Here is a 16077-nt window from a genome sequence, read left to right as displayed (position 1 = left end):
AGGCTGGGGCGTGTCCGTTATACACGTGATGAGGCTGGGGCGTGTCAGTTACACGCATGATGAAGCTGGGGTGTGTCCGTCACACACATGACGAGGCTGGGGCGTGTCAGTTATACATGTGATGAGGCTGGGGACGTGTCCGTCACACACATGATGAGGCTGGGGCATGTCAGTTATACACGGGATGAGGCTGGGGGCGTGTCAGTTATACACGTGATGAGGCTGGGGCGTGTCAGTTACACATGTGATGAGGCTGGGGGCGTGTCAGTTATACACGTGATGAGGCTGGGGCGTGTCAGTTATACACGTGGTGAGGCTGGGGTGTGTCAGTTACACACGTGACAAGGCTGGGGTGTTTCAGTTACACGCATGATGAGGCTGGGGTGTTTCAGTTACACACATGATGAGGCTAGGGCATGTCAGCTACATATGTGAGGAGGCTGGGATGTGTCAGTTTCACACGCATGTGATGAGGCTGGGGGCGTGTCAGTTACACACGTGACGAGGCTGGGGCGTGTCAGATGTCAGTGTCCTGTGCTGCAGAAAAGGCCCACAGATGGAGGCCTCATGTAGAGGAAGTCTATTGGCTCAATTCGCCAGGGCCTGCTTCAGGCACGGCTGGATCCAGGAGTCCCGATGTGATGCGCTGGGTGGGCCCAGCACGGCGGCCAGGCCTCAGCCGCGCCTCCCGCCCTCCGCAGCGTGGTGAGCAGCTGGATCGAGAGGCGCAAGGTGCAGTCGGAGAAGGCCAACCTGATGATCCTCTTCGACAAGTACCTGCCCATGTGCCTGGACAAGCTGCGCTTTGGCTTCAAGAGGATCACGCCGGTGCCCGAGATCACGGTGATCCAGACCATCCTGTACCTGCTCGAGTGCTTGCTCACCGAGCGCAACACGCCGCCCGACTCGCCCAAGGAGCTGTACGAGCTCTACTTCGTGTTCGCCTGCTTCTGGGCCTTCGGGGGCGCCATGTTCCAGGACCAGGTGGGCGCCGCCGGCGTGGAGGCCGCCGCGCAGCCCCGGCCCCGCGCCCGGCTCACCCTCCGTCCTCCCGCAGCTGGTGGATTATCGCGTCGAGTTCAGCAAGTGGTGGATCAACGAGTTCAAAACGATCAAGTTCCCCTCGCAGGGCACCGTCTTCGACTACTACCTGGACCCCGACACCAAGAAGTTCCTGCCCTGGATGGAAAAGGTGCCCTCCTTCGAGCTGGACCCCGACATCCCGCTGCAGGTAGCCGCCCGGGGCCCAGCCACGCGCCTGGACCAGGCGTCCCAGGGCGAATGGAGACTCGTGTGTCCGGGGCCACGGGTCCTCCCTCCTCCCTCCTCCCCCCTCCCCAGGCCTCCCTGGTGCACACGACCGAGACCATCCGCATCCGCTACTTCATGGACCTGCTCATGGAGAAGTCGTGGCCCGTGATGCTGGTGGGGAACGCGGGCTCGGGCAAGTCCGTGCTGCTGGGCGACAAGCTGGAGAGCCTGAGCACGGACGACTACCTGGTGCAGGCCGTGCCCTTCAACTTCTACACCACCTCCGCCATGCTGCAGGGTGAGCGGGGCAGGGAGAGCAGGGGGAGGCCTAGGGGGCAGGGGGAGCAGGGGCAGGGGGAGCAGGGCAGGGAGAGTAGGGCAGGGTGAGGTTAAGAAGTGGGGGAGCAGAGGTCGGTCCTCATAACCCAGCCTGGACACACACAGCCACATGGCTGTCTGTCCCCCCATTCCTTGTCCAGTTGCTTCTTCATTTCCCACCCCCACCCGCTGGCCCCCACCCCAGAGTAGGGACAGGGTGGTCACCAGGCCCCCCTTCCCCATGCTCACGGCGGATCCCACAGGGGCCTCTATCACCACCGAGCTGTGGGGGCCACAAGTGTGAGGGGCTCAAGGTTCCCGCAGCCCTTGCCCCCCATCCATGACGCCCACCACCCCCTCCTTTACCCGGGGGGTGGAGGCCCCTCTAGGCCACATCCTGGGCCCCACGATCGGGTGCCCGGATGCGGGGCCGCCTGGTGGCAGCGCTCCCTCCCCAGGCGTTCTGGAGAAGCCACTGGAGAAGAAGTCGGGCAGGAACTACGGGCCGCCTGGCACCAAGAAGCTCATCTACTTCATCGACGACATGAACATGCCCGAGGTGGACAAGTACGGCACGGTGGCCCCGCACACCCTCATCCGCCAGCACATGGACCACGGGCACTGGTGAGGCGGCCGCACACGGCGCGGGGAGGGCCTGGCGATGGGGGTGAAGTGAAATTGATCATTTCACAGCCACATGCTCGGTGGGGTGGGGGTGGGGTGGGGGCTGAGGCAGGACCCCAACGCGGGTGCCCGCGCAGGTACGACAGGCAGAAGCTGACGCTGAAGGACATCCACAACTGCCAGTACGTGGCCTGCATGAACCCCACCTCCGGCTCCTTCACCATCGACCCCCGACTCCAGGTAGGCGCTCCGACTCATTGAGCAGCCGCCCGGGCCCGAGGGCCACATGGGCAGATGAGAATAAAAGCCCTGTTGGGGGGCATCAGGATGGCAGGCTGACCTTCTCTGGACGTTCAGGGTGGGCAGGGGTGTCAAGAGGCCGGCCAGCGGGGCCCCGGGACCCCAGGGGGCTGGCAGATTTAGCAAATGAAGCTCCAGGTGCCTGTCAGTCTGCGGGGAAGGTGACCAGCAGCGTCACATGCACACACACGCATGCACGTGCACATGCACACGCATGCATGCGCACACCCGCACATGCACACACGCATGCACACACGTGCGCGCACACGGCATTCTGGCCACAGGCACTGGGCGGCGGGGACAGACTGCTCCCACGCGGGCGGCCACACGCAGGCCCCGAGGCTGCCTGACGCGGGGCTGTGGTGGTCCCGGCAGCGCCACTTCTGCGTGTTCGCCGTGAGCTTCCCCGGCCAGGAGGCCCTCATGACCATCTACAACACCATCCTGGCCCAGCACCTGGCCTATCGCTCGGCCCCCCTGGTGGTGCAGCGGATGAGCGGGCAGCTGGTGGCCTCGGCCCTGGGTGAGCCCTGCCGCCGCTCTCGCCGGGAGAACCGCGCTCTAATGGGGCTGGTGGCTGCTGTCTCTCTTCCCTGGTAATGTTTTCTGTACTTTCCAGTCAGTGTCTTTAAACGATGCTGTGTCCACAGGAGATGCTGTGAGATCCGGGTGGGGGGCCGGGTGGGGGGGAGTCGGGGCATAGGAATGATGCATGTCGCCCGGGCAGCAGGCTCCCTCCCCCTGCGCTGCAGATTCTTAAATTGTCACTGGCTCGCAGTGCATTTGCCTTGGGAGCTGGCCCCTAAGCCTTGCCCTTCCTGAGCCCAGTGGGACACGGAGGATGGGTGTTCTCCCAACCACAGCCCTGCACCAGAAGGTCACAGCCACGTTCCTTCCCACGGCCATCAAGTTCCACTACATCTTCAACCTCAGGGACCTCTCCAGCATCTTCCAGGTACCGCTCCTCGGCGCCAAGCCCCTGACCCGTAGATAGCTCCTCCTCTGCTGCTCTCGGGTGAGACCTGTGGACTGTGGACAGGGATGATGATGGTGACGGCGACGGTGATGATGATGGTGACGGTGGTGATAGTGATGGTGATGGTAGTGATGATGGTGGTGGTGGTGGTGGTGGTGGTGGTGGTGATGGTGGTGGTGGTGGTGGTGGTGGTGGTGATGGTGGTGGTGGTGGTGATGGTGGTGATGGTGGTGGTGGTGGTGATGGTGTTGGTGGTGATGGTGTTGGTGGTGATGGTGGTGGTGTTGGTGGTGATGGTGTTGGTGGTGATGGTGTTGGTGGTGGTGGTGGTGGTGGTGGTGGTGGTGATGGTGATGGTGGTGATGGTGGTGGTGGTGATGGTCGTGGTGGTGGTGGTGGTGATGGTGGTGGTGATGGTGATGGTGGTGATGGTGGTGGTGACCTGGCCAGGTCACTGGGTGAGTGCACAGCTGAACCAGAGCTGGACCCAGGCTGCCGGCTGCAGAGCCCATGCTAGTCCCACGGCCCGAGGCTTCCCGAGTGGGGTCCCCAGGAAGCCTCTTGGGTCCCCTCTCACCGTCCACTCCACTAGAGGATGGAGCCCGGACCTTGTCTTGTGGGAAAAGCTCCCCCATGTCTCTCCAGCCACAGACACGCCCTCGGCTCCCGGGTTCGTGTGGACGTGGCAGCGGTGGCGTCGTTGCCCCAGCTGCTGAGTGGCGCCTCCCGGGGGGAGTGGCCACTGTCCCCTGTCACTCAGGCACAGCGCAGCCGGCTTGCCTCCCAGCCGACCCTCCTGTGGGGGGGCAGGGTATCTTGTTCTCCACAACCGAGATCCTGAAGACCCCGCTGGACCTGGTCCGCCTCTGGCTGCACGAGGCTGAACGCGTGTACGGCGACAAGATGGTGGACGAGAAAGACCAGGACACGTTGCGCCGAGTCACCATCGCATCCACCAAGAAATTCTTTGACGTAAGTCTAGCCGCCGTCCCTCTGCGGAGCCCGGATGCTCCGGTGGGCAGGCTCCCTGGGGCCGGTGATGCCCATACCCTCCTGGGCAGCCCTCGGTGGGCAGGGAGGACCACACTGGGTCCCACGAGACAACTCGCACGTGGGTGTGCATCGAAGCGAGAAGTTGAACGACCCCCTCCATCCACTCGGGAGCAGAAAGGCCTGCCTGGGCCCAGCTCCTCTGCTGGGGGACCCTGGGGGCCCTGAGGGTCCTGGGGGACCAGTTTGTTCCTCATGGATGGGGACAGACCATCCCCCCAGGGGCTCCTCCCCAGCTGTCCGCAGGCACCTGGAAACAGGGGTGTGGGCCCCTAGAGACCTGGCCTGGCCTCCTGGGGCACCGGCTGCTGTGCCCACAGCTTGCCCATGGCGTGTCCATGGCATTTCCACGGCTTGCCCATGGCATGTCCATGGCGTGCCCACAGCATGCCCACAGTGTGTCCATGGCATGCCCACGGCATTTCCACGGCGTGCCCACAGCATCCCCACGGTGTGCCCACGGCATGTCCATGGCATTTCCACAGCGTGCCCACAGCATGCCCATGGCGTGCCCACGGCGTGTCCATGACGTGCCCACGGCGTGTCCACAGAGGCAAACGACAGAAGCGCCTTGTCTCTCACCTGCAGGAACTCGGTGACGAGCTTTTATTTGCGAAACCGAATATCTTCAGCCACTTCGCTCAAGGGATCGGGATCGGCGACCCCAAGTACCTCCCCGTGACCGACATGGCCCATCTGAGCAAGCTGCTCGTGGACGTGCTGGACAGCTACAACGAGGTCAACGCGGTCATGAACTTGGTGAGCTGGGCGAGCCGAGAGCGCACACCTTGCCGGCGCCCCTGGGCTGAGCCGTTCCTGGCGCGCCCTGCGGTGGAGGCGGGGGAGGGGGGGGTGGGGGGGCGGCCACAGACGAGGTCCTGTGAGGCGGCAGGCGGGTCCCCGCGGGGCGAGGGGCTGAGGTGCCGAGGTGCCTGGCCCGCAGGTGCTGTTTGAAGCCGCGGTGGCGCACATCTGCCGGATCAACCGCATCCTGGAGTCGCCGCGGGGGAACGCGCTGCTGGTGGGCGTGGGCGGCAGCGGGAAGCAGAGCCTGTCGCGCCTGGCCGCCTACATCAGCGCGCTGGACGTCTTCCAGATCACGCTCAAGAAGGGCTACGGCATCCCGGACCTCAAGGTGAGGCGGGCGGCGGGCGGCCCCGGGCTCTGCCTGTCGCTGCCGCCGGGGTGTGCGTGTCGGCGGGCAGGCAGGGCGTCCGGCCGGGACTCTGAGCCGGTGCCCTGGGCGCAGACGGACCTGGCCGCGCAGTACATCAAGGCGGCGGTGAAGAACGTGCCGTCGGTGTTCCTGATGACGGACTCCCAGGTGGCCGAGGAGCAGTTCCTGGTGCTGATCAACGACTTGCTGGCCTCGGGCGAGATCCCGGGGCTGTTCGCCGACGACGACCTGGAGAACATCATCACGTCCATGCGGCCGCAGGTCAAGGCGCTCGGGCTGACCGACACCCGGGAGCTGTGCTGGAAGTTCTTTATCGAAAGGGTCCGCAGGCAGCTCAAGGTGCAGTCCCGGCCCCGTCCCCGTCCCCGAGGGCCCTGGGGCGCGGGGGCGCAGGGTGGGGGGGCCCGCGGGGGTGCCGCGGGGGTGGGCAGCCTCTGTGGGGCTCCAGTTGTTGGTCTGGGAGCAGGTGGGGGCCGTTCCCTCCCAGGACGTGGAAATCCGTTAGGACGGGACAGAGCGGGGGGGTGGGGCTGCCTGGTGGACGGGGCGGGGGCTGCCACACACACACACACACACACACACACACACACACACGGCAGGTGTGAACAGTTAAGTGCACCTGGCCCTTCGGCATTCCTGCTTAGGGGAAGTGGGCTGACTAGGCCAGGCTTCCCCGAGACAGCCGTTCCCAGGCTGGGGTCCCTGGGGGTCCCCACTTGTCTGGGGAGTAGCCCTGGTCCTAGGGGGCCTGGAGGAGGCTCCACGTCCCCAAGGGACAGACCTGCTAACGGAGTGTGGCCCTCCCAGCGTGGCCGCCCCTTCCCACCGGCCCCGCATCCACACTGTTTCGTCCGCCTTCGTGAGCGTCCCTTGAGGGGGGCCCCTCTCCCTGACATCGCTGGGGGGGTCGTGACCGCAGCTGAGCCTGTCGGCTGTGGGGCGGTGGCCACCGCGAAGCCCGGAGGCGGGAGGCGCTGCCCCGACGTTGGGAGCCGAGCCTCCTCCGCGGGGTGTGGGCCTCTGCCCACCGCCCACGAGCCGCCCGCGGCCCTGCCCGCAGGTGATCCTGTGCTTCTCCCCTGTGGGCTCCATCCTGCGGGTCCGGGCCCGGAAGTTCCCCGCCGTGGTCAACTGCACGGCCATCGACTGGTTCCACGAGTGGCCGGAGGACGCCCTGGTGTCGGTCAGCGCCCGCTTCCTGAGGAAGACGGAAGGCATTTTGGTGAGTCGGGGGCTCCACCGCCTCGGCCACGCCTCTGCCGGCGGCCGTCACGGGGCCGGGATCCTGGACCTCCGCCTCCCGGGCCCGGGTTAGGGGGAGGCGAGCGAGGCACTTGCCTCAGGCACAACCTTAAGGGGCCAGAAAACCTCGCGATCGAGGTCATTGTAACGCGACACTTAAAAATCAACATAAATGCTAAAATTTCATGGGAACAAAATTGTAGACCCAGGTGGGGCTGCTGCCGGGTGGTTCCTGGGCCCTGCGCTCCCCGTGGCCGTCAGCTGACACCGCCCGGCCACCCACAGGCCCGCGCACAGCGGCCTGGAGAGCCGGTGTTGGCTGGTGGGTGACGCAGGGCACAGGCCGGGGTCGTGCCCGGAGGGGCCTGGGCTGAAGGCGTCTTGCCCTGCAGCCGGAAGTCAAGGCCTCCATCAGCCTGTTCATGGCCTACGTGCACACCACGGTCAACGAGATGTCCAAGGTGTACCTGGCCACCGAGCGGCGCTACAACTACACCACGCCCAAGACCTTCCTGGAGCAGATCAAGCTCTACCAGAGCCTGCTGGCCAAGAAGCGGGCGGAGCTGGTGGCCAAGATCGAGCGGCTGGAGAACGGGCTGATGAAGCTGCAGAGCACGGCCTCACAGGTCCGGGGGCAGCGGGGACCGGGTGGGGGCGGGCGGCCCAGCAGGCCCCTTCTCCTCCCCAACTGCACCTCCGGACCCGGCCCTGGGATGGGGCCGCCCCTGTGGTAGAAACGGATAAGAAGGGGAGAGCCCCCACCCTCTCACTTCCTATTCTTGCCCAGCACACCCTCCTGCCGGGCCGGCAGGGGGCCTCGGCACGCCTGCTCCCAGGGCGGGCTCAGTCCCGGGGTCCAGTTTCCTCTGACCGCGGCCCCCGCCTCCCCGGGACTCCCACCCACCTGGACCGTCAGACGCCTGAGCAGCGGGAATGTATCTTGTACTTGTGACCCTGTGTACACAGTCGGTGCTCAATAAATGCTTGCCCTAGAGACATTGAGCCCGCCTGCGTGCAGGGCGGCCAGCCCGAGCTGCGTCTCCTGGTGCCCCTCCCCAGGTGGACGACCTGAAGGCCAAGCTGGCCATCCAGGAGGCGGAGCTCGTGCAGAAGAATGAGAACGCGGACAAGCTGATCCACGTGGTGGGCGTGGAGACGGAGAAGGTCAGCAAGGAGAAGGCCATCGCCGACGAGGAGGAGGTCAAGGTCGAGGTCATCAACAAGGTGGGTGGCAGCCGGCGGCGGGCCCGCCCTGCGCGGTCCCCGCAAAGGCAGAGGGGCCCGGTCCAGCGGAACCCCCCCAGCGGGACCCCCCCCCCCCCCGGCTCAGAAGAGGACTGCGCTGAAGAGCAACGTGTTCCTGAGGCCACGCCACTCAAGGCCACGGCGCAGCCCCTCGGGAGCCCCTGAGAAACGCAGGCTCCCCCGGCCCCATGGGCTGCATCGGGGCTGCCTTCTGGCGGGATGCCGGGTCCCCGTGCACGGGAAGGTCGGGGAGGCTGCACCTGGAGCCCCCAGGCCCCGTGCCCGGGCGGGGGTGGGGAGAATGGGCGCCGTCCTGCAGTCCTTGTCGCTGTTGGTTTGTTTTCTCATCTCCCGTCCCTGCCTGGTTCTATGTCGTCGTCACGCATCTGCATGAGGGTTTGAGTTAAGGGAGGGTCCCCGAGCCCTGGCTGGTGTTGCTCAGTGGATAGAGCATCAGCCTGTGGACTGAAGGGTCTCGGGTTCGATTCTTATCAAAGGCACATGCCTGAGTTGCAGGCTCGATCCCCAGTGTGGGGTGTGCAGGAAGCAGCCCATCAATGATCTCTCATCATGGATGTTTCTCTCTTCCTCCTTCTCCCTTCCTCTCTGAAATCAATAAAAATATATTTTTAAAAAGGGGGTGTCCCCGAGTGTCTACGTCTCCTGGGAGGGAGGACGCCCCTTAGGCAGAGGAGGAAACGGAAGCTCCGTGTGGCAGCGACTTGCCAGGACTCCACACTAGCCGGTGCCATAGGCAGGCTCGGCCCTGAGCTCTGTGATCCACCACCCAGTGTCTGCCCACCCCTCTCCAACCCCCCCCCCATCCAAACGCACCCCCCGGGGTCTCCAGGAAGAAGGCCTGGGAGCTGCCCAGCACAGTTGGCCAGGTCAGTGCCTGCTGTGCCCCATCCCTGCCTCGTGCCCCACTTGTCCCTAAAGCAGGTGCCTAACCAGATTCTCCAGGAGGTTAGGGTTAGGGTTATGGTTATGGCTCTGCCCAGGATAGGGTTAGGGTTTGGGTTTGGGTTTGGGTTAGGGTCATGGATCTGCCCAGGATACGGTTAGGGTTAGGGTTAGGGTTATGGCTCTGCCCAGGATAGGGTTAGGGTTAGGTTTAGGGTTAGACACTGCCAAGGATAGGGTTAGGGTTAGGGTTATGGCTCTGCCCAGGATAGGGTTAGGGTTAGGGTTATGGCTCTGCCCAGGATAGGGTTAGGGTTAGGGTTATGGCTCTGCCCAGGATAGGGTTAGGGTTAGGGTTATGGCTCTGCCCAGGATAGGGTTAGGGTTAGGGTTAGGGTTAGGGTTAGACACTGCCAAGGATAGGGTTAGGGTTAGGGTTATGGCTCTGCCCAGGATAGGGTTAGGGTTAGGGTTATGGCTCTGCCCAGGATAGGGTTAGGGTTAGGGTTATGGCTCTGCCCAGGATAGGGTTAGGGTTAGAGTTAGTGATAGGGTTAGGGTTAGGGTTAGGGTTAGGGTTCGGGTTAGTGTTAGGGTTATGGCTCTGCCCAGGATAGGGTTAGGGTTAGGGTTATGTCTCCCCAGGATAGGGTTAGGGTTAGGGTTAGGGTTAGGGTTATGGCTCTGCCCAGGATAGTGTTAGGGTTAGGGTTAGGGTTAGGTTTGTGCCCAGGATAGGGTTAGGGTTCGGGTTAGAGTTAGGGTTAGGGTTGTGCCCAGATTAGTGTTAGGGTTCGGGTTAGTGTTAGGGTTATGGCTCTGCCCAGGATAGGGTTAGGGTTATGGCTCTGCCCAGGATAGTGTTAGGGTTAGGGTTAGGGTTAGGATTATGGTTATGGTTTTGGCTCTGCCCAGGATAGGGTTAGGGTTAGGGTTAGGGTTAGGGTTAGGGTTAGGGTTATGGCTCTGCCCAAGATAGGGTTAGGGTTATGGCTCTGCCCAGGATAGGGTTAGGGTTATGGCTCTGCCCAGGATAGTGATAGGGTTAGGGTTAGGGTTAGGGTTAGGGTTACGGTTATGGCTCTACCCAGGATAGGGATAGTGTTAGTGTTAAGAGTTAGGGTTAGGGTTATGGCTCCTCCCAGGATAGGGTTAGGGTTAGGGTTAGGGTTATGGCTCTGCCCAGGATAGGGTTAGGGTTAGCGTTATAGTTATGCCTCTGCCCAGGATAGGGATAGTGTTAGGGTTAGGGTTAGTGTTAGGCTTATGGTTCTGCCCAGGATAGGGTTAGGGTTAGGGTTATGGTTATGTCTCTGCCCAGGATAGGGATAGTGTTAGTGTTAGAGTTAGGGTTAGGGTTAGGGTTATGGCTCTGCCCAGGATAGGGTTAGGGTTATAGTTATGCCTCTGCCCAGGATAGTGATAGTGTTAGGGTTAGGGTTAGTGTTATGCCTCTGCCCAGGATTGGGATAGTGTTAGGGTTAGGGTTAGTGTTAGGCTTATGGCTCTGCCCAGGATAGGGTTAGGGTTAGGGTTATGTTTATGTCTCTGCCCAGGATTGGGATAGTGTTAGGGTTAGGGTTAGTGTTAGGCTTATGGCTCTGCCCAGGATAGGGTTAGGGTTAGGGTTTGGGTTATGTCTCTGCCCAGGATAGGGATAGTGTTAGGGTTAGGGTTAGGGTTAGGGTTAGTGTTGCATTAGGTCTATGGTTGATGTTGGGTTAGTGCTAGTTCTTAGTTTGGGGCAGACCCTCCTTGACCCTCTGCTACTCCCCTTGCCCTTGGTGTCCAGGGAATTTAGTTCCTCCATCTCCCCACCACTGTCTGTTCCCAGGCAGATGCTGTTTCCTTTTAAAAATTATTTTATTGTTTGCAGAGAGGAAGGGAGAGGGAGAGAGAGACGGAAACATCACTGATGAGAGCGTGTCTTTGATCGGCTTCCTCCTTCCAGCCCCCACCCTGGGGTGGAGGCCACCACCTGGGCATGCGCCCTGACAGGGACCTGAACGGTGACCTCCTGGTTCATAGGTCGCAGCTCCATCCCTCAGCCAGGCTGGCCGGGTGTGTGCCTGTTTCTTATCGACAGACACCGAGTGCCTGTGGGACTGTCTGCACCCTGAGGTCTGAGCGGCTTTCTGACTCAGAGGCATGAATGCGGGAGTGAGTGTGCGTAGGAGTGAATGAGGGAATGCACGTGTGAACCAGTGAATGAATGATGCGTGCGTTATGGAACCAACTCTTCCTCTCTGGGAGGGAGAGTGAGCTGCACGTCTGGAATGTTCCCAGGGACAGTAAGGCCTCACCCCAGGGGCGTCTGCTGGCCCAGGTTCCCTCACGGCCTGGAAGCCGGAGCCAATGGAAGCACAGCTCCACCCTGAGCCTCGTCTGCATGGCGGGCCCAGGGAGGCCTGCGTGCCGAGGGGCCGCGACCAAGGCGGCCGGAGGAGAACGGCCGATCCCATCCGGTGACGCCCCTGCCCAGGGCCCCCGCACGCCGCCCGGACAGTCCACCACGTCGCCCTTTCCTCTCTGGCTTCCTTCCAGAACGTCACCGAGAAGCAAAAGGCTTGTGAAACGGACCTGGCCAAGGCGGAGCCGGCCCTGCTGGCCGCGCAGGAGGCTCTGGACACACTGAACAAGGTGAGAGGAGGAGGAGAAGCGGGGATCCGGCTGGAGTAGGGGGTGGGGGGTGGGGGAGGGGGTGGCAGGGAGCGGAGAGGCCGCGGCCATCGACCTGGGCTGGCTGGCTCATGCCCGGCGGGTCCCCTGGGGTTGTCCTGGGCCTCCAGGCCTCTCTCAGGTCGGTCCTGCCTGCCGTTTGCAGAACAACCTGACGGAGCTGAAGTCCTTCGGGTCCCCGCCGGACGCCGTGGTCAACGTCACGGCCGCCGTGATGATCCTGACCGCGCCCGGGGGCAAGATCCCCAAGGACAAGAGCTGGAAGGCGGCGAAAATCATGATGGGCAAAGTGGACACGTTCCTGGACTCCCTCAAGAGGTTCGACAAGGAGCACATCCCTGAGGCCTGCCTCAAAGCCTTCAAGTGAGTCGGCCGGCCCGGGGGCGGCACTCGGGACTGTGGGAGACCCCCGTCCAGGCAGCGTGTGAGGTCCCAGGATCTACCCCTTGCCGCGGGCGAGGCCAAGGGTGGTGCTGAGGGCGGGGCCAGGCCCCGGGCTGCAGGGCGAGGTGGCAGCCTGGGCACATCTGGCTGTATCTGTCCGGAGAGACACACTCAGCTGCTGGCTGGGCTGCCTCGGGGGGGTCGTTGGAAGGGTGTAGGGGGGCCCTCCTGGTCTTACCCATCACCCCATGCGGCAGCCCTCACGAGGCCTCCACGTGTGCACCCCAGGCCCCATTCACGTCTCATGTGGCTGCTGCCAGGGCCCCTGGGTCCGCTGGGCTCTGGCTGAGAAGGAGCCACCACCAGGACCCTGGTGGCCCCAGACGAGACCAGCGGTGTGACAGCCGGGAAGGGAGGGGGGTTACCTGAACCCACTGCCCCGGGGCCTTCCCGCGCCAAAGCATACGCGAGGCCAGCGCCCTGTGGTTCACGTGTCCTTCTGCCTTTAATCGTTAAGATACAAAAATACATTTTTTTAATTCAGCTCTCACTGTAGCCCTTGTGGTCAGAGGGGCTCAGGTGGGAGGAGGCAGGGGGGCCCGTCCTGCGGAGCCCAGGCCAGCGCCCCCCTTCCCTCTCCAGGCCCTACCAAGGCAACCCGACCTTCGACCCCGAGTTCATCCGCTCCAAGTCCACGGCGGCCGCGGGGCTGTGCTCCTGGTGCATCAACATCGTGCGCTTCTACGAGGTGTACTGCGACGTGGCGCCCAAGCGGCAGGCGCTGGAGGAGGCCAACGCCGAGCTGGCCGAGGCCCAGGACAAGCTGTCGCGGATCAAGAACAAGATCGCCGTGAGTGCCCGCGCCGGCCCTGCCTCTGTGGGGGGGCTGGTCCAGCAGCGTGAGGCCACGGGCGCGGCCCGGCGAGGGCCCCTGTCCCACCGGGAGGCCGCTCCGCGTGGGCCTGCGGGCAGCCCTGCTCCCTCCTGCCTCCCCGGGGGGCACCGCGCTGCCGGCCACCTCGGACCCTCCCGCTTGTGACCCAGGAACTCAACGCCAACCTGAGCAACCTGACGTCGGCGTTTGAAAAAGCCACGGCTGAGAAAATCAAGTGCCAGCAGGAGGCCGACGCCACCAACAGGGTGATCTCGCTGGCCAACAGGTAACCTGCTCCCCAACCCCCCGCTTATCCCCCCAGAGAGGGGAGCCCGATGCTTCCCGCCAGCCAGAGCGCGGGCTGGGGGTGTCCAGGGGCAGCCCCAGCACGTGGGGGAGACGGGGGAGACGGCACGGCATTGGCATCGCCATAGCAACACGCAGAGGGCAACACTGGTGTGCTCCCCGAAGCACTTACCCCCCAGGACCCCCAAAGCATTCTCCCCCGGAAGCGCTGAGCAAGGTACGGACTTGCGGACGGGCAAGGCGGGGATCATGGACGGGGAGGTGGGGGAGCCCCGCCTCGCTCCTCTCCTCCGAACGTCGTTCACCCAGACGCGCTCCCTTCGCTGACCCCACGGACCTGGGTCCCCTCAGGCTGGTGGGCGGCCTGGCGTCCGAGAACGTCCGCTGGGCGGAGTCGGTGCAGAACTTCAGGTCGCAGGGGGTCACGCTGTGCGGGGACGTGCTGCTCATCTCGGCCTTCGTCTCCTACGTGGGCTACTTCACCAAGAAGTACCGGAACGAGCTCATGGACAAGTTCTGGGTCCCCTACATCAACAAGTTAAAGGTACGAGGCCCGCGGCCCGGGAAACCCGGGGAGGGGCCCGCCGGGCAGGCAGCCCCCAAACTCCCTGCATCCCGAGACCGAGGCTCCAGCCATTCGGGTCCGCCTGTGGCCCCCGAGGCCCGCGCTGACGTCCTCCCAGGTGGCCGCGCGCCCGCCGTCTGACGGCAGAGGCCCTGGGACCTGGACAGCGGGCGCCTCCCGAGGGCACTAAGGCTGCACCTCCCGGCAGGTCCCCATCCCCATCACGGAGGGTCTGGACCCCTTGAGCCTGCTCACCGACGACGCGGGTGTGGCCACGTGGAACAACCAGGGGCTCCCCAGCGACCGCATGTCCACGGAGAACGCCACCATCCTGTGCAACACGGAGCGCTGGCCGCTCATCGTGGACGCCCAGCTGCAGGGCATCAAGTGGATCAGGAACAAGTTCGGCAGCGATCTGAAGGCCATCCGCCTGGGGCAGAAGAGGTGCCCGCCGCTGCGGGGGAGGGGTACCGCCTGGGGCAGAAGAGGTGCCCGCCGCTGGGGGGGAGGGGTACCGCCTGGGGCAGAAGAGGTGCCCGCCGCTGGGGGGGAGGGGTTCCGCCTGGGGCAGAAGAGGTGCCCGCCGCTGCGGGGGAGGGGTACCGCCTGGGGCAGAAGAGGTGCCCGCCGCTGGGGGGGAGGGGTTCCGCCTGGGGCAGAAGAGGTGCCCGCCGCTGGGGGGGAGGGGTTCCGCCTGGGGCAGAAGGGGTGCCCGCTGCACCCACGAGAGGGATGGGGGGCCCACACCTCGGCTGTGCTGGGAAATGCACCTTAAGCCGTTGGTGCTCATTAACCCTGCGGACTGGTCTTCAAACACAAATACTGGCCCTCGGGTGGGTTTTTTAACATCTGGCCCTGGGCACAGCCCCAAGAGTAAAGACTGGAACTCGGGGCTCCGGGCGGCCGAGGAGGGCAGGTGGGGCAGCGGTTGCCTCCATGGCCGACAGTGTCAGCGGCTCCGTTCCACACGCCCCTCCCCCCGCGGGTGACTGACAGGAGCCTAAGACCCCTGGGGAAGGACGGCCAGGCGTGTGCTGCTGGCCCCCCGGTCGCGCCTCGGTGCCTCCTGGGCCGCGTGCCGGCCTGGCCCGGCGCTCAGGCCCCGCCCGCCCGCCCGCAGCTACCTGGACATCATCGAGCGCGCCATCTCCGAGGGGGACACCTTGCTCATCGAGAACATCGGCGAGACCGTGGACCCCGTGCTGGACCCGCTCCTGGGCAGGAACACGATTAAAAAGGGAAAGTGAGTTTTGGGGTCCCCCTCCATGGGCTGAGAACAGAGCAGGGAGCTCCAGGCGAGCAGCAGGGGTTTCCCCCAAATGCCACCAGGTGTGGGGGATCCCCGCTCAGAGGGGAGACGGGAACCGTGGGCCACATCCCGTCGGGAATAAACACCTTTTTGCCCATGGCAGCCTGCGGAGGGGGGGGGGGGGGGGCCTCACAGCCGCGTCTGCTCCATTTCTATGCATTTTGCAAATCTTGAACCTACTTGACTTTTTAGAAATCCAGGTAAAGTTCATACTGGACACGCTCAGTGGACTGTGTGAACGTGTTCAACTCATTTGGCCTTGAGTGCGTTCCCAGTGCCGCGGGGCTTCCCCCTCCACCTGCTCCTGGAACGTTCCGCACTGTCCGTGCCCGCGGATTGGCCTGCCCTGGACACTCCTCAGTGGGACCCCCTCTCTCTGGGGCCTTTCGTGTCGGGCTTCTCTCCCTGGGCATCATGTGTCAGGTGCATCCAGGCTGCAGCAGGTGGCTGGGCGGCCCCTCCTTGCGGCCAAGGGGCCTTCCCTCGTGTGGGGGACCCACGGCGTTCCTCCGGGTGTGGGTGGGCCTGGGGCCTGTCTTTACCTTCGCGCAGAAAGGAGTGAAATCGACATACACCGTGTAAAGCCAGCCTTGGTGCGAACAGCCTGTAAGCGCAGGCCTGGACTCTGCAAAGGGCCTGGCGGGGGTGCCACTGTCGGGGGTGGGGGGGGGTTGGGGGGGGCGTGAGGTCTGACCTGTGGAGTAAACGCCGCCGTGAAGATCAGAACAAACCCGCCAGGGACAGAGCAGGGCCGACAGGACTGGACAGGGAAGGCGCAGGGAAGGGCCCCGCGGCGGGACCACGCGGCAGCTGGGGAGGGGACGGCCGCCGGGCTGGCGTGGCGGCGCCGGGAGCCCCCTAACCCCTCCCGCCG

At 64.1% G+C, this 16077-nt stretch overlaps 1 protein-coding gene and 1 long non-coding RNA gene across 4 annotated transcripts in view; one reads left to right on the top strand and one right to left on the bottom strand.

Moving 5' to 3' along the window:
* The window catches only part of DNAH17 (dynein axonemal heavy chain 17), a gene marked incomplete at its 5' end in the record, with an annotated part of 65708 nt that overhangs the window by 35664 nt on the left and 13967 nt on the right, over window positions 1-16077 (top strand). For both annotated transcript variants that reach the window (XM_081110337.1, XM_081110336.1), the window contains 21 exons: window positions 702-984; window positions 1058-1231; window positions 1342-1549; window positions 2028-2193; window positions 2331-2433; window positions 2869-3016; window positions 3357-3448; window positions 4280-4441; window positions 5108-5278; window positions 5463-5654; window positions 5769-6035; window positions 6757-6918; window positions 7331-7564; window positions 7998-8162; window positions 11631-11726; window positions 11911-12128; window positions 12792-12999; window positions 13194-13309; window positions 13681-13873; window positions 14103-14338; window positions 15015-15137. In XM_081110337.1, the coding sequence (XP_080966463.1) occupies window positions 702-984; window positions 1058-1231; window positions 1342-1549; window positions 2028-2193; window positions 2331-2433; window positions 2869-3016; window positions 3357-3448; window positions 4280-4441; window positions 5108-5278; window positions 5463-5654; window positions 5769-6035; window positions 6757-6918; window positions 7331-7564; window positions 7998-8162; window positions 11631-11726; window positions 11911-12128; window positions 12792-12999; window positions 13194-13309; window positions 13681-13873; window positions 14103-14338; window positions 15015-15137 (3717 nt within the window). The remainder of the gene's footprint in view (window positions 1-701; window positions 985-1057; window positions 1232-1341; window positions 1550-2027; window positions 2194-2330; window positions 2434-2868; window positions 3017-3356; window positions 3449-4279; window positions 4442-5107; window positions 5279-5462; window positions 5655-5768; window positions 6036-6756; window positions 6919-7330; window positions 7565-7997; window positions 8163-11630; window positions 11727-11910; window positions 12129-12791; window positions 13000-13193; window positions 13310-13680; window positions 13874-14102; window positions 14339-15014; window positions 15138-16077) is intronic.
* On the bottom strand, window positions 12631-15381 carry LOC308532786. Of its 2 annotated transcripts, XR_013997006.1 has the most exons (4): window positions 15019-15381; window positions 14150-14368; window positions 13502-13854; window positions 12638-12972 (listed from the first exon to the last, which is right to left on the bottom strand). It is a non-coding gene; the product is annotated as an uncharacterized lncRNA (long non-coding RNA). The 2 variants fall into 2 exon arrangements; XR_013997007.1 differs by lacking the exon at window positions 15019-15381 and having other exon boundaries at window positions 12631-12972; window positions 13667-13854; window positions 14150-14324.

Source organism: Myotis nattereri (genome assembly GCF_964212035.1).
Source record: "Myotis nattereri genome assembly, chromosome: 16".
NCBI lineage: Eukaryota > Metazoa > Chordata > Mammalia > Chiroptera > Vespertilionidae > Myotis > Myotis nattereri.
Note: the sequence above shows the minus strand (reverse complement) of the source record. Positions and strands in the feature narration are given on the sequence as shown.